Source organism: Trichechus manatus, unplaced genomic scaffold (assembly GCF_000243295.1).
Source record: "Trichechus manatus latirostris isolate Lorelei unplaced genomic scaffold, TriManLat1.0 scaffold00182, whole genome shotgun sequence".
Taxonomy (NCBI): Eukaryota; Metazoa; Chordata; class Mammalia; order Sirenia; family Trichechidae; genus Trichechus; species Trichechus manatus.
In genome coordinates this window covers 4,913,619-4,938,433 of record NW_004444118.1, presented here as the reverse complement: position 1 = coordinate 4,938,433, position 24,815 = coordinate 4,913,619, and the positions used below count along the sequence as shown (strand labels likewise).

At 40.5% G+C, this 24,815-nt stretch overlaps 1 protein-coding gene across 5 annotated transcripts; it reads right to left on the bottom strand.

Moving 5' to 3' along the window:
* On the bottom strand, positions 1-24,343 carry LOC101351011 (C-type lectin domain family 2 member F). 5 transcript variants are annotated; one of them, XR_002825752.1, is made up of 8 exons: positions 22,968-24,343; positions 22,496-22,578; positions 11,547-11,663; positions 10,956-11,134; positions 10,224-10,330; positions 9,099-9,260; positions 324-394; positions 1-46 (listed from the first exon to the last, which is right to left on the bottom strand). XR_002825752.1 is itself a non-coding variant. In XM_023741551.1 (7 exons), the coding sequence occupies exons 1-6, from the start codon at positions 23,024-23,026 to the stop codon at positions 9,116-9,118; spliced, it is 690 nt and encodes a 229-aa protein (XP_023597319.1). In that variant the 5' UTR covers positions 23,027-24,343; the 3' UTR covers positions 90-394; positions 9,099-9,115. The 5 variants fall into 5 exon arrangements, 4 of the variants coding, with proteins under 4 accessions (XP_023597319.1, XP_023597318.1, XP_023597320.1 ...); XM_023741551.1 differs by lacking the exon at positions 1-46 and having other exon boundaries at positions 90-394; XM_023741550.1 differs by lacking the exons at positions 1-46; positions 324-394 and having other exon boundaries at positions 8,675-9,260; positions 22,968-24,338.
* Positions 24,344-24,815: the final 472 nt, after the last annotated feature.

The window sequence follows — 24,815 nt, the reverse complement described above, 5'->3', positions numbered from 1 at the left end:
TTCCTTCAATACCATCAGTTCTTGATCACATGCTACTGTAGGGGACCTGATTGAAAAAAACCCTAATTAATTAGTAGTTCATCTATTATCAGGCTATTCCTAGTCACCTCCCCTCTACGTCACTCACTTTTTCTAACTTGTTTTGCAGACTCTCTAGAGAATTCCTGACAGATCCAGATTTAACCAGTTTAAGGAGTTCAGACATGTACAGAGCAGACAGGGGTGACCGACAGACGACTCCAGACCCCCCATGCATGCTCAAAACTCAGGTTAAGGAACCAAAAGACTCATGTCAAGGAACTTAAATCACCAGACTTACGTACATCATCTGCAGTAGCCGAGCCTATTTCAAAAGCAAAATGTCCGTCAGCTGCTTCCGTGCCAAGTCCTGGTCCTGCCAGTTAATAAATAATCAGAAGAAACTATGAATAGCTAGAACTTCCTGATCCTGCCCACTGCCTTCTTCCACCCGTATATGAATATGTATAATTATAAAATGTGAATGCTTCCTCAAATCAAGGAAGTCAATCTGAGGTAGATACCTCTGTGTTCCCGCTTGCTAGCCTGTGAAATAAACTCTTTCATCCTCTCAAAACAGCATCTGAGAGATTGGCTTCTTGCAGGCTGGGTGTGGACCCTCTGGTCTGTTTTTACTTCCTCCTGAAATAGTTGCATGTCGACCAATTCTTTTCAGTACGGTGATTCTGTGTATTCCTTCCAACTACTTTTGATGATTCCTGCATCATTGAATATTTTGACCATAGAATTCTTCAATATTGCACCCCAAAGCTTGGGTTTTTATTAAAGCTCCTTCTTGTCAAGGCCTGAATTTGAATTTTTATCTCCTCAACACCATCTTGCTTTTCAAATTTTTCTTCTTAGCCTCTTGCTCTGTGAAGTTTATTGTCTTGTCAAATGACTTGAGGAAAATGTATTGAGCTCACTTCTCCGGCCCTCTCTTCTCTTCAGGATTTTGATCCTTCAAGTGCCTTGGCAGAGATTTGTATCTTTCCAAGGCAGGTGTTTAGGCTGGGTTCTCTAGAGAAGTGAAACCAGTAAAGCATATACATATATATATAAAGAGAGAGACTTATATCAAGGAAATGGGTCACAAAGTTGTACAGGTTGTAACATTCCAAGTCCGTGGGTCAGAATAGAGGCTTCTCCTGATTCACATAGCTGTAGGGGATGGTGAACCCAAGATCAGCAGGTCAGGATCCAGAGTAAGCAAAAGCCCCCAAACCTTGACAGAATGTCCACCCACAGTCGATGCAGGCGACATGCCCAAGGAAACTCCCCTTCAAATGATTGGCTACTCACAGCTGTTGCCATCATGGGGGTGATCACGTATCATATCTCAACAGGCAAGTGACCACATCACATGACTGTCAAAACACTGAGAATCATGGCCCAGTCAAGTTGACACATAATCTTAACCATCACAGCAGGTCTCTCTGCCCAGGTTCTCAGCATCTGACCCATTGCCAAGATGCCACTAGGAGAAGAGTGGCTCTCAGATGTAGGATCACTTCTCTATTGCTTCTTTGTTTCCAGTATCTTCACTCCTCCTTTAATTGCCTTGAAATGTCTCCAATACTTTCAAAGACTTTTTTTTTTTTTTTTAAATCTGGCTCTTCTAGTTCTCAGCAGAAATTTAGTCTCTCTTAAGCTGTGTTACCATAGACACAAGTGGATGTGAGCTATCAGGCTTATACTTTTAGCATTCTTTTACGATTTAGGGTCAGTTTAAAGGGGACAGCAGATAAGCCTTGAAAATTTTACATCATCTGGAAATCCCCACACTGATGGCACAACTAATGATGTTACCTATTATCATCATGACAAGACACAATAGAAGCTGCAGTTTACTATAAATTGCTATGATTCAGACACAATGATAAGAGATTTAAGTATGTGTTCTCATTTAATTAGTAAAAGTAGATAATGAGGTTGATATTATTTCTTTTCTTTTTCAGATGAGCTCCTTAGGTGAAGCATTAAGTAGTCTGTCAAAGTTCACAGCAAATGACAGCCCATGATTAAATAATCTCATTTGGAAACTAGTTTGGAAAACACAGACTCTGGTAATCGTTTAGTAAAGGTTGAAAATTACCTCACATTGCACATGTGGTTTAGTCACAGTCTATTAATATAAGATCTCTCGGTTTCTACATTGCTGTAACTGTTTCTCATTATGAGAAAACGAAACTAAAGATAACTACATGGAGTCCTAACAATGTGAACGTTCTTTTACCATTTAGCACATATTTTTAGCATCTCATATCTTTCAGGCAACATGCCAGGTGGCCTCTGAATCCATAATAATGAACAAGAGGAGCCCCTTCCTTAAAAGAACTTAATTGATAGGAACCTGAAAAGTAAATATATAGGTAAATATGACTCATTGTAACAAGCTGGGAAAAGCAGCAAGTAAGGTATTATGAGAGCACTTAGGCTAAGCACATAAGCCAGGGAAGCTTTTCTCTGAGAAAAAAAACTAAACCCATTGCTGTGGAGTCGATTCTGACTCATAGCAACCCTATAGGACAGAATAGAGCTGCCCCATAGGGTTTCTGAGGCTGGAATTTGTACTGAAGCAGACTCCCACATCTTTCTCCTGTGGAGTGGTTGGTGGATTAGAACCACCCACCTTTTAGTTAATAGCTGGCCCTTAACCACCACGCCACCAGAGTTCCTCATATTTGATTAGACCTAGAGAAAAGGCACTACATAGTATTTGAACACAAATTATGAAATGAGGAAAGTGAAAAAATAATTTTCCAGTTGTAAAAAAGACCTATGTTAAACTATGTAAATTTTATAACCTCTAAGCTGTATTACTCTGATTACTTTCTTTTGCAACCCTGTGCCCATAGCTGATACTATATATGATACAGTAACATGTATTCACATGGTCTCTAAGGAGTTACCGTGAGGATGGGTAAGAAAACAATGAAGTAATTTAAATTTAGTAAGGAGATTTCCTTCTTTTCTAAAAAAAAAAAAAAAAGATTATTTAAATTGGGGATATTAGGAGGCAGAATTAGTGAATAATTTGATGTAGAAGGAAACAAGAAAGCCCCAGTAAGTTTTGGGTTTTTTCCCCATGATTACTCAAGAGCAGAGACTATCTCAACTGACTAAAAAAAAATAATCTGGTCTTGCTTTAGTAGAACAGCAGACCGATACAAAGTTAAACAGTAAGAATTCTCGGCAATGACTCCCTCCCAGTTGAACTGTGCCCTACTTCCCTTGGGGCTGTTTGCCTTTGACAACAGAAAAAATGATAAAGATATTCAATATGACAGGAATGTAAAAGGCAGTATACTATAATATGAAAGAACACATTCTTTGAAGCTAAAGCACCCCAACCCAAATACCATTCTCTAGCTTGCTAGTTGTTTAAGCATATATTGTAGGCATAATAATGCCCCCTCAAAGATGGCCACTTTCTAATCCCCAACCACTCCACACACACACACCCACACACACACTCACACTTTCTCTCTAGGTACGTAGGATTGAAAAATAAAAATGTGGAGCACCTTGTTCAAAAATTATTAAGAACTTCAAGACATTGATGGTAGAGCATTAAACCTAATGTAGGGTCCTTTTGAGCAAAGGCAGTGTGCTACTGCCCAGTACTCAGCTGCTAACTGAAAGGTAAGTGACTCAAACTCACCCAGTGGCTCCTCTGAAGAAAGACCTATTGATCTGTTCCTGTTGAGAATACAGCCTACAAAACTCTATAGGGCAGTTCTACTCCATCACATGGGGTCATTATGAGTTAAAATCAGCTTGACCGCACCTTAACAACAAATATTGCACAGGCTAGAACTTCCAGTGTGATGTTGAATACTAGCAGTGAGACAGAACATTATTGCTGTCTTCCTGATATTATGGGGAAAGCATTTAGCCTTTCACCCTTAGGTATGAGGTTATATATAGATTTATTTATAGATATTCTTTATAGAGTCGAGGTAGTTCCTCTCTATTCCTAGTTTTCTGAGTTTTTAATCAAGGTGTGGTTTTCCTGGTTCTTGGTGTGAGGGGTTATTTTCTATGGTATCCTTGACATTTTGGCAGTTATATTTGAAGACTCTGGGTCTTATTTACATTTTTTATTTTAACAGGCAGTCATCCTGTTTAGATTTAGCATGCAAGTGCTGACCAATTTTTGTGGGCTGCAGTTCCAGCAAAACTAATTTTCAAAGCTTTGCAGTGCAATTTTGGTTTATCTGGTGTCCCTGGGGCCCTGGTCCCCTGATCTCTGCTGATACTTCTTGAAAGGGCAGAAGGAGATTTTCCCATGCTAGTCTGCTTACTCACTGTAGGAGAAGGGAGTCTCCGGCCCATGGAGATAGCCCACAGAGGACATGGGCCATGTGCTTGTTTTGACAGTACCCGCCTTGCTGGTATCTTTGAATATGTCGTGTCTCCAGCAGAGAAAAGGAAGTCTCAGGCCTGAGAGGGAAAAAAGTACTTTCTCTGGCCACTTATTGACAAAGGTGCTCCTGACAGATTCCCTTGGCTGGTACTGTGGGACTTGCCTGGTCTTGTCAATGAGACTCTCGTCAATCCAGGGAAGAAATCTGGGCTGCCTTTTATTATCAGTTTGAGGTCTGGAAACACTGGGTGTGGACCATGCCCTTCCGCGTTGGGTGTGGTGGGGGATGGAGGAGACATAGGACACTCTGCCTCTGTGCTAGTCTTCCAGTCTTGGGGTTACAAACCAGCTCACCTTGCTCTTAAAAACCAATTGCTGTTGACACAACTCTGACTCATGGAGACCCCGTGTGTGTTAGAAGTAGAACTGTGTTCCATAGGGTTTTCAATGACTGATTTTTCAAAAGTAGATCACCAGGCCTTTCTTTTGAAGCACCTCTGGGTAGCCTCTAACCTCCAACTTTTTTGTTAGAAGCCAAGCCTGTTAACTTTGTTTACCACCCAGGAATTCCCACCTTTCTGTTAACACTGTTCAAAGTCTCCCCCACCCCACCCCCACCCCCCTATTGTTTCCTGCATTGTTTCCAGGTGAGGATCAGGGAGAAATGAGTCTACATCTTCTTGTCCTGACCTAAAGTCTTGGTCTCATTTTTTCCCTCTGATTTCCTGTCGCAATAAATCGAGTATCTCTCTTTGTTTTTCACTTCTTTTGCCCTGGCTTCTTTCCTTTTCCATTTTATTACTTCGAGTTTGTTTGTTTCTTGCTCTCCACCAATTCTTTGATTACCTCTGCTCTAGAAGTTTCTCAGCCCTATCGGGTTACTATACACTGTATTCGAAAAGATTCTACAAGGCAGGTTCTGACTAGAATAGTAACCAATTTGCAAAACGAAATACCATGCATAAAAAAATTTTAATCCTGGCACTAAATCCATTTTACTTGCTGAGAAACACCCACTATAAATACGTTTTATCTCTACTATCATTGAGCAAACATCAAAACTATTTCTTGTTTATTTATTTCATAATCAGAACATTAGTACAGTGAGAGCTGACTTCACCTGTGTTTAAATAGAACTTATGTCATCGCTGTGCTTGCAGCTCTCTGTCAAAGAGTTCCAAAACACTCTTTGACAGAGGGGATTGACTTTGGGCATGGCAAGTGGGGTAAAGAGAGCTGCAACTACAGAGAAGATGTTTGGTCTGCTCATCCTCAGTCGTAGATCGATCATCACCTTCCATGGATGTGCTTTCTGATCCTTAGATTACATTCTCTTTCTCATTCCCTGTGTTCTCACTGATCTGTTATTTCCCCAATCTAAGCCTCTTTACGGAGCCGTGGTGGGGTAGTGGTTAAGAGCTCAGTTGCTAACCAAAAGATCAGCAGTTCAAATCCACCAGCTGCTCCTTGGAAACCCTATGGGGGAGTTCTACTCTGTCTTATAGGGTCGCTAAGAGTCAGAACGGACTGGATAGCACCTAACAACAACAACAAACCTCATTACATTGTGTTGCTAATACTTAATCAATTTTCTGACTTCCCTGTCAGAATGTAGCTACATGTAGAGAGAGACCACAGTGACCTTTTCTTCATTATGTTCTCAGGCCTTTGTATAGCTTCTAGCATATTATATGCACCCAATTAATACCTATTAAATGAATGAATCAGTTTTCCGTTGTGTATTTTTTAAACTTGTCTTTACATTTAATAGTTTGTGATCAGTTTTCTTAAAACACATATAACTCTTCTGTACCATGGAATATAGCTAATAGTCTTCTGCGTTCCCTGCCTTTGAGACAAGGAAATTATAGCAATAAACATCCTTTCTGTGGCTGCAGCTCTGTAACCACTTGCCATGCCCAAATTTGCTCTCCTCTGTCAAAGAATGTTCCAAAAACAGATGTTTCCTCCCCTGCACTGGAATTTAGAGCTCTTTGGAACTGTAGCCATTGGTGACTATAATCCCAGTTGTTCACGGATGGCTGCCTTGATTACTTCTAGAATTTCTAAAACAGCAATATGATTACTAATGGACATGAACACCATGGAGTTCCTGTACAAGCTCTCTGACTTGACAAAGTGAACCTTCTGGGGCCCTTCCACAAGCTTGGATGCTGTACACTAGCAGGAAACTTAGCATGTATGTTATTTATTTTGTCCATTTTTTATTTTGGTGTCAAGTCTGGGGCATAGGGACTATGAAGAGAAAGACTGACAGAAGATGGAAGGAAAGCAGTGACATGATTATACTACAAGACCTTGATTAAGAGTTATGCTTTATACTGAGGATAAAGGAGAAACCACTGGAAGATTGTGTGCGAGGGAGCAGCCTGATCATATTTTGGTTTAGAATTGTCACTTTGGTTGCATTGTAAAGAATGAATCGAGATATATTCAAACAGTAACAATGGGTAAGTCCCAAAGTGTGTAGATTGCCTGTCATAAAGGTTATGTGCCAGGTACTTTTGCAGGCTTGTTCCTAAGAAGGAACACTTCCCGCATGTGAATCATCAATTCAACCAGTGGGGATTTCCACTGAAGCATTACAAACTGATTAACACAGCTCTGTGAGCAGGAACAAATGAATGCATTTATATGTTTTCACACTAGTGGCATAATGACTGCTGTTATTTTTACTTTTATTTTCACTGAGCAGTAACAAGAGAGTAACAATTAATATTAAGCATTTGCTATGAGTCAGACACAGTGGCAAGAGATTTTCGTGTGTACTCTCACTTGAATCTTAAAATTAGCCAGTGAAACTGGTATTATTATACTCATTTTTCATGTGAGGGAACTCTCCTTGAGGGGCTGTGTAATTTATCAGGGTCACAGCTGTAAAGTAATGGAGTCCATGCTTTAAGTACGTGGTTCAGAAGCTAGTTTGTAAAAGAATAGTCGGTCAGTTAGGGTCACAATTTGACTCAACTTTTATATTTATGAATTAGTCACTCACAGAGTTTATCAATATAAAATCTTGCTTTTTAGTTTTCAGATTTCTGTAGAAATCTAGATTTCTTTGTGAAAAAGTTAACAGAAACTAAGCAAACAGGGCAGAGTCTTACAGCTATGAAAGCATCATTCTTTCTTTTTGAAGGTCACAGAACAATCATAATTTTTCTCATTGATTGCTAAGATCTTTTTGCATGGTTTCAGCTAGCATGGTCATTTTTTTTTTTTTTTTTAATTGTACTTCAGGTGAAGGCTTACAGAACAAATAGTTTCTCATTAAACAGTAGTACACATATTGTTTTATGACATTGGTTAACAACCCCACAACATGTCAACCCTCTAACTTCTCAACCTAGCCAAAGATACACATAACCAAAGATACACACTATTTCAAAAATTTCTACATGCACAGTTCAGTGACATTGACTACGCTATTCCAATTGTGCTATTATTCTCACTTAAGATGAAGGCTTACTGAACAAAATAGTTTCTCATTTAACAGTCACCACAAATGTTGCCCTATGACAATGGTTAACAATCTCACAACACATCAACACTATCCTTACTCAACCTTGGGTTCCCTATCACCAGCTTCCTTGTCCCCTTCTGCCTTCCGGCCCTTGTCACTGGACTACTGTACCTCGTTAGTCTCATTTGGTTTTATGGGGCTGTCCACTCCCAGGCTGAACAGTGAACCTCAGAGATAACTTCACCACTGAGCTAAAAGGGTGTCTGGGGGCCATACCCTCGGGGTTTCTCCAGTCTCCTTTAGGCCAGTAAATCTGGTCTTCTTTTTTGTGAGTTAGAATGATGTTCTACATCCTTCTCCAGCTCTGTCCAGAACCCTCTGTTGTGATCCTGGTCAGCGCAGTTAGTGGTGGTAGCCGGGCACCATCTAGCTGTACTGGACTCAGTCCGGTGGAGGCCTTGGTAGCTGTGGACAATTAGTCCTTCGGACTAATCTTTTCCTTGTATCCTGTTCTCTTCATTCTCCCTTGCTCCCGAAGGGATGAAACCAGTGGAGTATCTTAGATGGCCACTCACCGGCTTTTAAGGCCCCAGACACTACTCACCAAGGTAGAATGTAGAGCATTGTCTTTATAAGCTGTGTTATAGCATGGTCATTTTTATAACTTCATGTGTGCAAAGCAAGGACTGTCTGTATAGGAAAAGATATTTCAGTAAGTTTTATATCTAGTCATAAAGGTGGAGTTTGCTGATATGTATTATACTCTGGAATCAAATTAAAATTATCAGCTCATCAAAACCCATTGCCCATTGCCGTCAAGTTGATTCCGACTCATCAACTCATCAGACACTTAATTTAGAATCGTGCTGTTCCAAATCCCTGTTTAGGGCTCCTCCTAGTTTTTGGAGTCCTGGGGGCACAGTGGTTAAAAGCTTGGCTGCTAACCAAAAGGCTGGCAGTTCGAATCCACCAGCTGCTCTTTGGAAACCCTATGGGGCAGTTCTACTCTGTCCTATAGGGTTGCTATGGGTTGGAATCAACTCAACGGCAGTAGGTTTTTTATGATAGTTTGCATCCTTTGTGAGGTAAATGTGATCACCACTACACTACAGAAACAGTCTGTATCCTTTGTGTCAATAGATATTATGAACACATACTGGTACTATTTTTGGTGGACCATAAAAATGGATCTGCAACTGTATGTAACAAATTACAATGCATCTTTCTCACGTGCTTTGGATAATTCTCTATTTACATCTTGAAGCAATTTGACACTTCTGGGGATAACTGTTTTGCTTGTTACAAATCCATTTCCTCTCTGTGTATATCCTGGCACTACTGATACCATTGTCATTCAGGTAGGCACGTTCTCCAACTCCTCTGATGATAAACCTAAAACAAAACACAAAAACACTAATTATTCATAGGTTGGACATCTACATTAGCTCCTCCACTGTAATCTTCAGAAACCCCCCCTCTAGATGTTTTTTATGCCAATAAAAGAAAACCAAAAGTCTGTCATTAATATGGCTCCTTAATATCTCACGTCATTTCTCTATTTAGTTCCTTTTATATTCTCAAGGGCCCTGCTTAAATATCACAATTTATCATTCATCCATAGCATACCCAGGTATGTTGTTGTTTAGGTATTCAACTGGTGTTTACTGTTGCACCCAAATAGACTGTTACCGTGTATGGCCCTCAATGAAGATTATTTTCAGTCTTCTTCTGAACTGCTTCATAAATATGTGAAAATAAAAAATTTTACTTGCTGGCAAATTCCTAAAAGGTCTTAACTTTGATTGATGGAGATGACTGGACTCGCACAATATATCTTCAATAAAACGGTTACATTCAAAATATCTCATTGAAATATTCATTACCCAAGGAACTGTTAATAGGTTTCTTCTGGCGATAAAATTTTAGAAAGATCTCTATAGATTCCCTAGTGATCTTCCTTTTATGAATGGATGCAGCAGCTGGAAGAGTGGACTTAGTAGCCTTGATATCAATTCTTCAGTGGTTTCCTAGGATTTTTAAACCCTCGCTGTGCATCAATTGTTGTCTCTACATTCTAAATAGGGATTTCAGCAAAGAAAAGTTTTCAGTCAATGGATGAGAGTAAGAACTTTATCAAATGCCATCATCACATTAAAGATTTCAACTGTAATTGCAGTAAGTAATGTTTTCCCAAAGCCACAGCTAGTAAATGGAAGAGCAAAAAAAAGGATCTGTATTTCCTACCTCATACTGCAGTGAGCTTTACATGACATTAAATTTCTTGTCTCATAAACACAACTGACATGCACAACCACACATTAACATAGTAGAAGGAAGAGAAGTCTCAAAACATACGAGTTATTATGTTCAGTGCCATCTGTCCACTTCCAGCTGTGACGTGGTGATTCTCTGCTAAGGCCAATCCAGTGGTCAGAAGGACCTTTGTATCTCTTCAGGAAATTCTATTATAAAACACAAAGTGAAAACATTCATCTCTTTTTCTCATATCGCTCTTAAGTCTGTCTTCCTTACAGTCTTCTCTTTTTGGATGGCAGTATGGTGTAATTGAGAAGCACAGACACTGGAGTCAGACTAGTGTCCAATTCTCAGCTTATATCATTTAATACCTGATCTTCATTAGTTACTTTATTTAAAGTGACCACATATCCCAATTTATCTGGAAAAGTCCCAGTTTATTTATGCCTGTTGTTACTGCATAATATTTCATAATGCTCACTTTCACTTCCCAAAATGTCCCAGTTTGGATGATAAATTGTATGATTTATTGTATTTATTTTATTATATTTAATTACATTTATTAGTGAAATTGGAAAAATACAACTAATAAATACATCTAATCCACAGATTAGCTATAAGAATTAAATGAATGTATCTAAAATGCCTCATAGGGTTCCAGGCATGAATATATCCTCAACGAATGTCAGACCCAAAGGTGCATCCATTGCCCTAAAGCCTGTCTGGCCAGGAATCCTTCTGTATTATATCATTCAGCTTTCATCCTCTTCAGTTCAGCTCCTCAGAGGGCTAAGTATTCAACAGAGAATGTGATCCAAAAAAAATTCTTACCAGTTCCTCCAGGATTTCGAACTGAGCAAGACTAGCTTCCATGGAGGCACAGAAGGTCTGGCTGAATGTCCAATTCCTTGTCTCTTCAGAAAAATAGTAACACTTCCCTCTAAATCCAATCCAGCTTTCTGGACAGGCAGCACATACAGAGACGTCTAAGACAGGTTCTTGTTTTCTCTCTAAGAGTTAGACAATCACAATGGATTGTAATAAATAAATGTTATCATCTCTTTTATCTGTTTACCCACTTCCTATTCTGGGGTCAATTTTGAATACGTGCAATTAGCTACATGGCTAACTCCTTCATCTCCTTCAAGAGTTTACCAAAATTTCTCAAAGGGTTTGCTACATTGGCCTACCTACGTATACTGCAACCTATTCCACCCATACCCATATTTATTAAGTTTATTACCTGTGAGTATTTCTGATAGAATGCAACTTCTATGAGAACAGAGAATTCTGTGTATTTTGTTCACTGATATATCTCAAGCACTTCACAGTGTGCCTAGCACATCATGGAGCTCAATACATATGTGCTGATAATCTAAATGTGTAGAGAATATTGTAAAATTTGGAGAACAAGTAACTTACCCACTATGATAACAGAAAGTGCAACCACAGTTGAAGTCAGGAACATAATAACGAGGAGGCAACACAAGATTTTGGCAAGTGTTACAGAGAATGTAATTGTTAAACATTTTCTTCTACCTGTAAAACATAAATGTCATCATAAAGGTTTTAGAGAGAAAAGAATCTAAATTTATCACAGAATTAACCTCTAAACTCAACTGGACCTCAACTTTCCTATTGTCAATGTCTTTCACATAAGGTCCTGCTCCATAAAGGACAGCCATGGCCCAAAGAGGGCTAGAGATAAGGGCCCTCTTTTCAAACTATTGCAGTAAGAGCTAATGAGAGAGTAAAAAATTAAAAGGGACGAGAAAAAAATTTGGATGAAAAAGAAACATATAAATAATCCAGATTTACCTCCGTAATTCTGAGACCTGGTTACATATATTGAGGGCATCATTAGAAAATCAATCACATGTAATTCATTATAGTAACAGAATGAGAGAATAAAATAATAATAATAAAAACATATGGTCATCCTAATAAATGAAAAAAAGCATGTGTTATAGGTTGAACTGGGTCCCCCCAAAATGTATGTCAACTTGGCTAGGCCATGATTCCCAGTATTGTGTGGTTATCCACCATTTTTTGACATGATGTGATTATGCTATGTGTTGTGAATCCTAACCTCTATGATGTTAATGAGGCAGGATTAAAGGCAGTTATGTTCATGAGGTAGGTCTCAATCTACAGGATTAGGCTGTAACTTGAGTCAATCTCTTTTGACTAGCAGAATCTAGTAAAAATCTAGCAAAAGGGAAGAGGGATCGCAATCCACCAAGAAAAAAGCACCGGGAGCAGAGTGCATCCTTTGGACCTGGGGTCCCTGTGCTGAGAAGCTTCTATACCAGGGGAAGATGGATGACAAGCACCTTCCCCCAGAACTGACACAGAAAGAAAGCCTTCCCTAGGAGGCAGCACCCTGAATTCAGTCTTCTAGCCTCCTAAACTATGAAAGAATAAATTTCTATTTGTGAAACCATCCATTTGTGCTATTTCTGTTAATAGCAGCACTAGATAACTAAGACAGTATGTGACAAAATTTCATGTTCATCCATGATAACGGTCAGCAAATCAGGAATTGAAGGGACCTTCGTTAACTTAACAAAGGACTCTGTGATTGTTAAGGTTGTGTGTCAACTTGGCTGGGCCATGATTCTCAGTGATTTGGGGTTATGATGTAGTTTGGCAGTCATATAATGATGTAATCGCCTCCACGATGAGATCTGATATAATGGGATCACCTCCATGATGAGATCTTCTATGAGTAGCCAAACGGTTGAAACGGAGTTTCCTTGGGGGTGTGGCCTGCATCCAATATAGATGGACTTTCTGGCAAAGGTCACTGGCTTTTGCTTGCTCTGTATCCTGCAGATGGCTTCTGTTCATCTGACCTCTAGTTCTTGGGACTTGAGCTAGCAGCTTGGCTGCCGATCTTGGCATTCATCAGGCATCCATGGTCAGGATCTTAGGTTTACCAGCCTCTGCAGCTACGTGAGTTGGGAGAAGACTCCAGCCTGACTCACGGACTTGGGACCTTCCTGTAACTACAACCACATAAGTCATTTCCTTCATATAAATCTCTTTCTTTCTCTCTCTCTCTCTATATATATATACATACATATGGACGCTTCACTGGTTTTGCTTCTCTAGAAAACTCAGCCTAAAACATTTGGTACTGAGAGTGGTTTTAGAGAAACAAAATTGTAAGGATGAGTTTTCTAAATTGGTTCTCAAGTCTGGTTAGTCTTAAAGATGTTGATGACTCTGCTTCCAGTAGCAAAGAGGTCTCTGCTAATTCATGGAGTGAGGTGGCAATAGAAATATGCGCGGTGTCACCACCAATAGATTAAGTATTGGTGAGAAGCAAGGCTCTAGGTGACTGCATGTTTGATACCTTTCTATAATTTTGTAATAAGGAGAAGTATAAGGAAGCTGGTTGATTGGTCCTACTTTCACTAGACAACGAGGTGAAAGACAGAGATGAGGTCAGGGCTTTAGAGTCAAAGCTCAAGTGCTGCATAAATGACTTCAAAGTTTTCACTTGTGCCTTAAAAGAAAGCCTTATTTCTTGTTATTACAGAGATGACATTGATGAAAACCAAACCAGAGTCTTATCATAGAGTGGCTGAATTACAACACCACCTCAACTGCCAACCTTGAGAGGTGTCTGAAGTTAAAGTGAGGGCATTGATAGGGAAGAAATGGTATCCTGAAGCTTGGGATTGGCACATATGGGCAGATAATCAGAAAGCTGAGGATACTGAGCCAACAGAACCAGCCATCTCACGCCCATCTGAAGAGACTGTTCTTTGTTTGTCTGCTAAACCACCCTACCCAATAAAACCATTATCCCCTCCACCCCCATCTGATGAGATTAACCCAGCTGTGTCTGAAAAGCCTTTGTCTGAGTCATTGCGTGGGACATCGCCTGAGGCAGATGCCTTACAAGAAAATGCTGAATGTTGTCAAAACACATTCCAATCACCCATTTTGGCTTCTAGACCTGTAAGTAGACTTAAGTCCCAGCAAGACCAAAAGGTGAAGTACAAAGTGTGACCCAGGAAGAGGTATGCTACACTCCAAAAGAACTGCTTGACTTTTCTAATATGTACAAGCAGAAACCTGCGAATATGTATGCGAATGGCTATTAAGGATGCAAGGAACATAAAGATGGATTAGGCTGAGTTTACTGATATGGGCCTACTAAGCATAGGTTCTTCATTCAATGTTTCAGCTCGAGAGGTTAGGAAAGGATCTAATAATTTAATTGGTTGAGTTGCTGAAGCATGGATTACATGGTAGCTAACACTAAATCAAGTTGAAAACCAGACCTGCCTTGGTATATACTGTAGAAGAAAGTAACCAAAGGCTTCAGGAAATTGGCATGCTAGAGGAGATTTATCAGGTTAGACCACAGACCCAAACATGGAGTGCCCAGAGGACACACCTTTTACCACAACAGTTAGGAACAAATTTGTGAAGAGAGCCCCAGGATCATCGAAGACTGCTGTGATTGTTATTTTATGTAAACCAGATTTGACAGTGGTAACTGCCCTAACTGAATTAACACACCTAATTACAATGGGGCTGATTGAATCCTGTGGTGGTAGGGACTAAGAGGCAGCACTCAATCGACAAAGATAAGGTGGGTGTGGTTACCGTAATGGACAGCGGAGTCAAAGTAGTAATCAGAAATAGTCTCATTCCTATGGACCTATGGTGTTGGCTACTTAGTCATGGTGTCCCTAGCAGTGAAATAGATAGAAAATCTACTAAATATATACTTGATCTGTACAAGCAAAGAATTCTAGGTCTAGTGAACAGTAGTCTAACTTGAATTGCCAGAATAGAGTGTCACAGCCCCACAATCAATTCCCAGACTTGAGCGAGTTTAAAGACTCAAACCCCCTGAATGAAGGGGAGGTCAGGTTCCCTTGAGGAAGGACCCCACTACACTGCCAAAAATTTATACTGTTCATCTTTTTTCCACCCTTCCCCAAAGGGATCTACGGCCTTTTTTGAAAGTGACTGTTGATTGCCGATAAGGAAAAAAGCAGACTTTCTGGGAGTTACTGGATACTGGCTCTGAACTGACACTAATTCCAGGATTCCCAAAACGTCACTGTAGCCCACAAGTCAGAGTGGGGACATATGGACTTCAGGTTAATAGAGTCTTAGCTCATGTCCGTTTCACAGTAGGTCCAGTGGGTCCCCAAACCCATCCTATAGTCCCAGTTCCAGAATGCATAATTGGAATAGATATACTCAGCAACTGACAGAACCCCCCACTGGATCCCTGACAAGTGCAGTAAGGGCTATTATGGTAGGAAAAAACCAAGTGGAGGCCATTAGAACTACCCCTACCTAGGAAAATAGTAAACCAAAAGCAATACTGCATTCCTGGAGGGATTGCAGAGATTACTGCCACCATCAAGGACTCAAAGGATGCAGGTATGGTGATCCCCATTCAACTCACTTATTCGGTCTGTGCAAAAAACCGATGGAGAATGACAGTGGATTATCAAAAACTTAACCAGGCAGTGACTCCAACCACAACTGCTGTTCCAAATGTAGTTTCATTACTTCAGCAAATTAATACATGTCTTGGGAGCCCTGGTGGAACTGTGTTAGGCATTTGGCTGCTAACCAAAAAAGGTCAACAGTTTGAATCTACCAGCCGCTCCTTGGAAACCCTATGGGCAGTTCTACTCTGTCCTATAGAGTCACTACGAGTCGGAATCAACTTGACAGCAGCGAGTTTCTTTTTTTGTTGGTACCTGGTATGCAGCTATTGATCTGCCTAATGACTTTTTCTCTATACCTGTTTCAAAGGACCACCAGAAGCAGTTTGCCTTCAGCTGGCAAGGCCAGCAATACAACTTCACTGTCCTTCCTCAGGGATATATCAACTCTGCAGCCCTATGTCATGATTTAGTCTGCAGAGACCTTGATTACCTTTCCCTTCCATAAGACATCACACTGATCCATTACACTGATGACATTATGCTGATTCGACCTAGTAAAGAAGTGTCAATGACTCTGGACTTTCCGGTAAAACATTCGTATGCTAGAGGGTAGGGGATTAATCTGACAAAAATTCAGGTGCCTTTCACCTCCGTGAAATTTCTAAGGGTCCAGTGATGTGGGGCATGTCAATATATTCCTTCTAAAGTGAGGGATAAGTTACTACATCTGGCCCCTCCCACAACTAAAAAGGAAGCACAATGTCTAGTCAGCCTCTTTGGATTTTGGAGGCAACATCTCTCTCATTTGGGTGTACAACTCTGGCTTATTTATCAAGTGACTCAAAAAGCTGCTAGTTTTGAGTGGGGACCAGAACAAGAGAAGGCTGTGCAACAGGTTCAGGCTGCCGTGCAAGCCACTCTGCCACTTGGGCCATATCATCCAACTGATTCAGTGGTGCCTGAAGTGTTAGTGACAGATAGAGGTGCTGTTTTGGAGTCTTTGGCAGGCCCATATTGGTGAACCATAGCTCAGACGCTTAGAATTTTGGAGCAAAGCCCTGACATCCTCTGCAGATAACTACTCTCCTTTTGAGAAAAGCTTTTGGCTTGTTACTGGGCCTTGGTAGAGACTGAATGCTCAACCATGGGTCACCAAGTCACCATGTGGCCTGAGCTGCCCATCATGAACTGGGTGTTGTCTGATCCACAGAGTCATAAAGTTGGTCATGCATAGCAGCACTCCATCATTAAATGGAAGTGGTATATGTGAGACTGGGCCCGAGCAGAACCAGAAGTCACAATAAGTTACATGAGGAAGTGGTCCAAATGCCCACGGTCTCCACTCCTGTTACATTAACTTGCATCTCCTAGTATGCACCTATGGCCTCGTGGGGAGTTCCTTACAATCAGTTGACTGAGGAAAAGAAAACTCATGACTGGTTTACAGATGATTCTGCACGATATACAGGCATCACTCAATAGTGGACAGTGACAGCACTACAGCCCCTTTCTGGGACCTCCCTGAAGGACAGTGGTAAAGTGAAATCCCCCCAATGGGCAGAACTTCAAGCAGTACACCTGGCTGTTCATCACTTTGCCTGGAAGGAGAAATGGCCAGATGTGTGACTGTATACTTATTCATGGGCTGTGGCCAATGGTTTGGCTGGATCATCAGGACCTGGAAGGAAGACGATTGGAAAATTAGAGACAAAGAGGTATGTGGACAGAGCTCTCTGAATGGACGGAAGAAGTGAAGATATTTGTGTCTCATGTGAATGCTCACCAAAGCGTGACCTCAGCAGAGGAAGATTTTAATAATCAAGCGGATAAGATAACATGTTCTGTGGAAACCAGTCATCCTCCTTCCCCAACCACTCTTGTCATTGCCCCATGGGCTCATGAACAAAGAGGCCATGGTTGCAGGGATGGAGGTTATGCCTGAGCTCAGCAACATGGACTTCCACTCACCAAGGCCAACTTGGCTTCAGCCACTGCTGAGTGCCTAATCTACTAGCAGCAGAGACAAACACTGAGTCCCTGAAATGGCACCATTCCTCAAGGTGATCAGCGAGCAGCTTGGTAGCACGTTGATTACACGGGACCACTTCCATTATGGAAAGGGCAGCATTTTGTTCTTACTGGAATAGACACTCTGGATACAGATTTGCCTTCCTTGCATGTAATGCTTCTACCAAAACTACCATCTGTCCACTTACAGAATGCCTTATCCACCATCATATTATCCCATACAGCATCGCCTCGGATCAAAGGACTCACCTCACAGCAAATGAAGTGCAGCAGTGGGCCCAGGCTCATGGAATTCACTGGTATTACCATGTTCCCCATCATCCTGAAGCAGCTGGCTTGACAGAATGATGGAATGGTCTTCTTAAGACACAGTTATGGCACCAGCTAGGTGGCAATACCTTCCAGGGTTGGGGAAATGTTCTCCAATATATGGTGCTGTTTCTCCCATAGCCAAGATTCATGAGTTCAAGAATCAAGGAGTGGAAATGGGAGTGGCACCATTAACCATTACTCCTAGTGACCCACTCGTAAAATTTTTGCTTCCTATTCCTGTGACCCTATGGTCTGATGACACTCAAATGCATTAGGCTAAGTGAAAAGGTCAGGCTCAACAGAGCAATTAGGCTTGAAAAAGAAATAAAGGGCATCCAGATTGGTAGGGAAGAAGTCAAAGTATCTCTATTTGCAGATGATATGATCTTATACACAGAAAACCCCAAAGAATCCACAAGAAAACTACTGGAACTAGTAGAAGATTTCAGCAAAGTTCCAGGATACAAGATAAACATACAAAAATCAACTGGATTCCTTTACACCAAGAAAGAGAACCTTGAGGAGGAAATTACCAAATTAATACCATTTACACTAGCCCCCAAGAAGATAAAATACTTAGGAATAAATTTAACCAGAGATGTAAAAGATCTATACAGAGAAAACCACAAGACGCTACTGCAAGAAACTAAAAGAGACCTGCATAAGTGGAAAAATATACCTTGCTCACGGACAGGTAGACTCAACATAGTGAAAATGTCAACTCTACCCAAAGCAACCTACAGATAAAATGCAGTCCCGACCCAAATTCCACCCGCATTCTATAATGAGATGGAGAAACAAATCACCAACTTCATATGGAAAGGGAAGAGGCCCTGAATAAATAAAGCATTACTCAAGAAGAAGAACAAAGTGGGAGGCCTTACATTACCTGATTTTAGGACTTATTATATGGCCACAGTAGTCAAAACAGCCTGGTACTGGTACAAAAACAGATACATAGACCAATGGAACAGAGTTGAGAATCCAGATTTAAACCCATCCACCTATAAGCAGCTAATATTTGACAAAGGCCCAAAGTCCATTAATTGGGGAAAAGATAGTCTCTTTCACAAATGGTGCTGGTATAACTGGATATCTATATGCAAAAAACTGAAACAAGACCCATACCTCACACCATGTACAAAAACTAACTCAAAATGGATCAAAGACTTAAATATAAAATTAAAAATGATAAAGATCATGAAAGAAAAAATAGGGACAATGCTAGGAGCCCTAATACATGGCATAAACACAATACCAACCATAAGTAACAATGCACAAGCACCAGAAGAGAAACTAGATAAATTGGGAGCTCCTAAAAATCAAACACTTATGCTCATCAAAAGTCTTCACCAAAGGAGTCAAAAGACAACCTACAGACTGGGAAAAAATTTTTGGCTACGAGAAATCCGATCAGCATATAATCTCTAAAATCTACAAGATACTGCAAAACCTCAACAACAAAAAAACGAATAACCCAAATAAAAAATGGACAAAGGATATGAACAGGCACTTCACTAAAGAAGATACCCAGGTGGCTAACAGACACATGAAGAAATGCTCACGATCATTAGCCATTAGAGAAATGCAGATCATAACTAAAATGAGATATCATCTCACCCCAACGAGGCTAGCCTTAATCCAAAAAACACAAAAGAATAAATGCCGGAGAGGTTGTGGAGAGACTGGAACACTTATACACTGTTGGTGGGAATGTAAAATGGTACAACCACTTTGGAAATCAATTTGGTGCTTCCTTAAAAAGCTAGAAATAGAAGTACCACAGGATCCAGCTATCCTGCTCCTTGGACTATATCCTGGAGAAATAAGAGCCGTCACACGAACAGATATATGCACACCCATGTTCACTGCAGCACTGTTCACAATAGCAAAAAGTTGGAAGCAACCTCGGTGCCCATCAGCAGATGAATGGATAAACAAATTATGGTATATCCACACAATGGAATACTACACAACAATAAAGAACAACGATGAAGCTGTGAAACATCGTATAACATGGTGGAAGCTGGAAGTTATTATGCTGAGTGAATTTAGTCAGTCACAGAAGGACAAATACTGTATAAGACCACTATTACGAGAACTCAGGAAAAGATTTAAACACAGAAGAAAACATTCTTTGATGGTTTCGGGGGTGGGTAGGGAGGGTGAGGGTTATTCAATAACTAGATAGTAGATAAGAATCATCTTAGGTGAAGGGAAGGACAACACACACTATAGGGGAAGCCAGCAAAACTGGACTAAACCAAAGCTAAGAAGTTTCCTGAATACAATCAAATACTTAGACAGAGTAGCAGGGATGGGGGTTCTGAGGACCATGCTTTCAGGGGACATGTAGGTCAACTGGCATAACAAAGCTTATTAAGAAAATGTTCTGCATCCTACTTTGGTGAGTGGCGTCTGGGGTCTTAAAGACTTGCAAGCGGCCATCTGAGATGCATCAATTGGTCCCAACCACCTGGAGTAAAGGAGAACGAAGGGCACCAAAGACACAAGGAAAGTATTAGCCCAAGAGACAGAAAGGGCCACATAAACCAGAGACTTCATCAGCCTGAGACCAGAAGAACTAGATGGTGCCCGGCTACCACCAAGAACGTCCTGACAGGGAACACAACAGAGGGTCCCTGATGGAGCAGTAGAAGGATGGGGTACAGAACTCAAATTCTAGGAAGAAGACCAGACTTAATGGTCTGAGACTGGTGGCGCCCCAGACATCATGGCTCCTAGACTCTCTATCAGCCCAGAACTAAAACAATTTCCAAGGCCAACTCTTCAGACAGGGATTGACTGGACTGTGGGACATAAAGTGATACTCGTGAAGAGCATGCCTCTTAGTCAAGTAGATACAAAAAGGGGCAGCTTCTGTCCAGAGGTGAGATGGGGAGGCAGAGAGAGTTAGGAGCTGGTTGAGTGATCGTAGGGAATCAGGGGCGGAAAGGAGGAGTGTGCTGTAGCAGAATGGGGTAAGCAATTAGGGTCTCATAACAATGTATACTTAAAAAAAAAAAAAAAAACTGTATGGGAGACTAACTTGAAATGTAAACTTCATTTAATTACAACAATAAAAAACAAAGATCACAGAGGAGCAGAAGCTCAGAGACTAGGATCTTCCTTCAGAGCAGACAGAGACTTCCCTGAGAGCCAGCACCATGATTTCAGACTTTTAGCCTCCTAAACTGTGAGAAAATAAATTCTGTGTGTTAAAGCTAAAAAAGCAAAAAGTCAGGCTCCAAAGTTGCCCACTGTAGGATTCCATTTATATGACATTCTGGAAAAACAAAAGTACAGGAACAGAAAACAGGACTGCCAAAGGCTAGGAGGCAGGACAGAGAAAGGCAATGAAGGGGCATGAGGGAACTTTGGGGGGTTATGGAACAGTTCTCTATCTTGACTGTAATGGTGGTTACATGATTGTATGTGTTTGTCAAAACTCATAGAAATGAGCACCTAAGGGGTGAATTTTATTGAATGTAAGTATATACTTTACAAAAAACAATTTCTTGCTGACTCTATTTTAACCATCACATTTTACTCATTCCACATACATCCCCCAGGGTAACAGAGAGTCGTGGTTAAATTCCAAAAAGGGAAGAATATATGAAATACAGGATGGGAAGGTTTTAAGTGGTAAACAATGTCATTTGGATTTTGTCTCCATATAAAAAGCTTTATCTTCATTCTTTCCAGTCCTACATTAAAACAAAGTGTCTTAAAAGACTCAGTATATCATGACTTTTGTAATTTTTTCCCAATATTAGAAGAGTAAAATGTAAATCTCCCCTTAAATATCCCCAGTAAATCTCCTACTTGCCCCTTTTATTAATTACCTAAAATTCCTTCTTGTCTCTTTCCCTTTATTTCCCTATATCTAGCTCCTGCTGGTACATTCTGCCTTGTTACAATCTCTCTTGCTTACTTTTCTTGTATACTTCTTATGCTGTCTCCTCTTCTTGTCTCCCCCCAAATTCACATGCTGCTTATATCACACTCTCAACACAGTAACCTTCAAATTTCTAGTTGGAAAAATAGTATTAGGAATTATCTCTTAGGAGAACAAAATAATGAACCATATTATTTCTCGAATTTTAATTCTTAGCTGCATGATCCACAAAACTTAACTTACAAAAACTCAGACAGTTCTACATACAAATTTCACATTTCCAACGTGTAACATTCTGACTGGTCATTTTGTTTCTCCATTACGTAAGCACTTGGCTTAGCTGAATACTGGAAGTAGTTAACAACTTCGTTTTTTGTAAACATGAACCCTGTTTTTCAAGAAATCCAGTAACCACTGCTGCCAAACAAAAAATCAAATTGAGGGAGGTGAGGAGGAGGAAAGAAAAATACGTATATGTATGTGTATATGTACGTGTGTGTGTGTGTGTGTGTGTGTGTGTGTGTATTTTTATCAAGCAGAAGACAGAAGTACAAACATACAGCCATTATGTTGTTCCTCTTTCTCATCAAATTTGCCATAAACTGAACATGCTAAGAGATTTGCTGGTTCGGTCCCCCAACCTCCAACCCTGAATCCCCGTCCCCCCCGCCCCTATCATTTTAAACTACAAAGAATCTACAAACCAAAAATCCCAGCTTTTGCTGGGGTACCTTTTGCTAGTATGTAAATTACAGCATTGTTGGAGTCTCTGAGTTTGCCATCCACTCTAAGATAGAAAAGACCTGTTATTAACATCATAATGTAGCCTGCTGGGGTGCAAGTTGCCAGGGACCTGGGTAAAGGAGAGGACTAACAATACAAACACAAACAGCATTTTTTCCTCATCCTTTTGTAATCTAATTGACTATTTCTCCTGCTCCAGAAATGTTTAAGTAATTTACACAGCAATGCAATAACTGAGTAAAAATTATACACCTCTCCTTCCGCACACCTCTCCTCCCACCCACCTCCATCCCTCCAAAACTTAACCCCTTTTATGGAGGTGGACTGTGGACTGTTAGCTTGCCTAAAACGCAGTTTCTAACATGCTTCTGTGGAAGAAAAGCTCCCCCTACCCTGTGCTTTTATCTTTTCAAATTTCATCAGTTCCATTACCTGATCCTTTCTCCAGCATTTTGTCTCCGAATGCAAGGTCTTTTTGTAACATTTCCCATGAAGCGTCCACAGCTGACATCTTCCCCCTCAGAGGACCACCCACTGCTTAACAGCTTTAAAAGAAGTTACTTCTGCAAGAGGTACGGGAACTGGAAGGGCTTCGTGGGCAGCTTCCGGAAGGATCCCAGTCTCGGACACTCCCTTAGGAGGGAGTTCTACTGTTTCTTCTACTGGCTGTGAGCGCAATGGGGTCGAGGGCGCACAACAACAACTTTCGAAATGAGTGGTTTGTAGAAATCTATCAAAACCGTAAATATTTCCTGAGCCTCAGCCATGGATAAGGGACAAAGCAGCTGGCCCTGAAAGAAAATGCCCTCCAGAATAAAAGCGATAATACGATACAAAGTTGAGTGCGTTGTAAGCAAAATATCAGCGACACTGACACAGCCTTTAGAATTATAAAATGCAAAATTCCTTCCAGAAGTTGATGTTGTTCTCTCTTGCCAAGATAAAATAACAAGAACCAGATTTACTCTCCTGCCTGAATCAACTAAACATAAAATATACGATTCATTTTCAAGACACTCGACCCTAATAAAGTCAGACGCTGGGTAGGTATCTGAGAGGGCGCCTTCTTCTTTCGCATTTTTGGCTTTGTTGAAGATGGCTCCTCCTCCTGTCCAACTGGAAAGCGGGGAGACAGGAGGACTAAGGGTTCTTGGAATGAGAGGTGGCCGCGGGCGACCAGAGCTGCGCCAAGATCAACCCTACCAGCCCGTCGGCAATTTACTTTCGATTCTGCTTAGGTTTCCTTTCTCTGCGTTGGAGCCTGCTCAGACGGAGGCCTGAACAAGCGTAAACAGGAAAGCGGTTACCGTTTTTAGCTTCCTCAGGTTAAATCGAGTTCTGGTAACTGCTCTAAAATGTGTGACATCCTCAGCAAAGATCTGTTGCTGCCAGAGCCCCTTATACACTTATCTGATAAAAGACGCCTTGCAAACTGCTAAAGACTACGTGAAGCAAATTAAAACACCAACCCATAAAGAAAAAAAGGATTGAGGCTAATAGCTGTAGTTTGCTTTGCTATATCCACGGTAATATTGTTAAAGAGAATTTTTATCCATCCAATTTTTACCCTTAGCCAAGGGGTAAATATAATTTTAAAGATGTTTACAACACAGGCAGAGCTTACAAATCAGAACTTTGTGCGTTAGAATGACCTAAAAACAAACCCAAACAACAACAATATCCAGAAGATTGTGAATGAGAAAGCCGGAACTGGGATGCACAAGCTATCCTTATGAGCATAAGAAGTGACAGCCTCGGCTTGAAGGTAACTAATCATAGAGGTAACAATGGAATGCAGCTGAAAAAGCAAAAAACAAAACAAAACAAAACAAAAAAAACTTTACCTTAATAGAAAGCAAGAATATAAAATATAGAAACATATATATATATAAACTTAAAAGATGACATTTCAAAAAAGAAAAACAATAGTGACTGATTATAAACAACCTAGATATCTGTTTTAACAGCAAAAGATCTTAGATTGGAATTTAAAACAAGATCTAATTTTTTTTTTGTTATATACAAGAGAAACATCAAAATTACCCTCAGCAAAGCCATATAATGCTTGCCCCACTTTAATTTACCTTCATATAATTTGTCATAGCTTATAAATGCAAGAACGATACATGCCTATTACCACATGATACAGTAAGATAATTATCTTCTTAGGTGATAATAAAATGCCCTTCTGTAGCATTTCAGAAGTACTGCCTCAAGAAGTAGTTTCACCTTTTGCCTATCACATTCCGGAAGTACAAGAAAGCACATACTGTGTTAATA

Excerpts from the sequence above, each read along its gene's own strand:
- LOC101351011 (XM_023741551.1), bottom strand. The coding sequence starts at position 23,026 with ATGGGAAATGTTACAAAAAGACCTTGCATTCGGAGACAAAATGCTGGA. Across the intron at positions 22,579-22,967 it reads AATGCTGGAGAAAGGATCAG|AGTGGATGGCAAACTCAGAG; the intron begins GTAATGGAACTG and ends TTTCTATCTTAG. Across the intron at positions 9,261-10,223 it reads GGCACTGAACATAATAACTC|GTTTATCATCAGAGGAGTTG; the intron begins GTATGTTTTGAG and ends GTTTTGTTTTAG.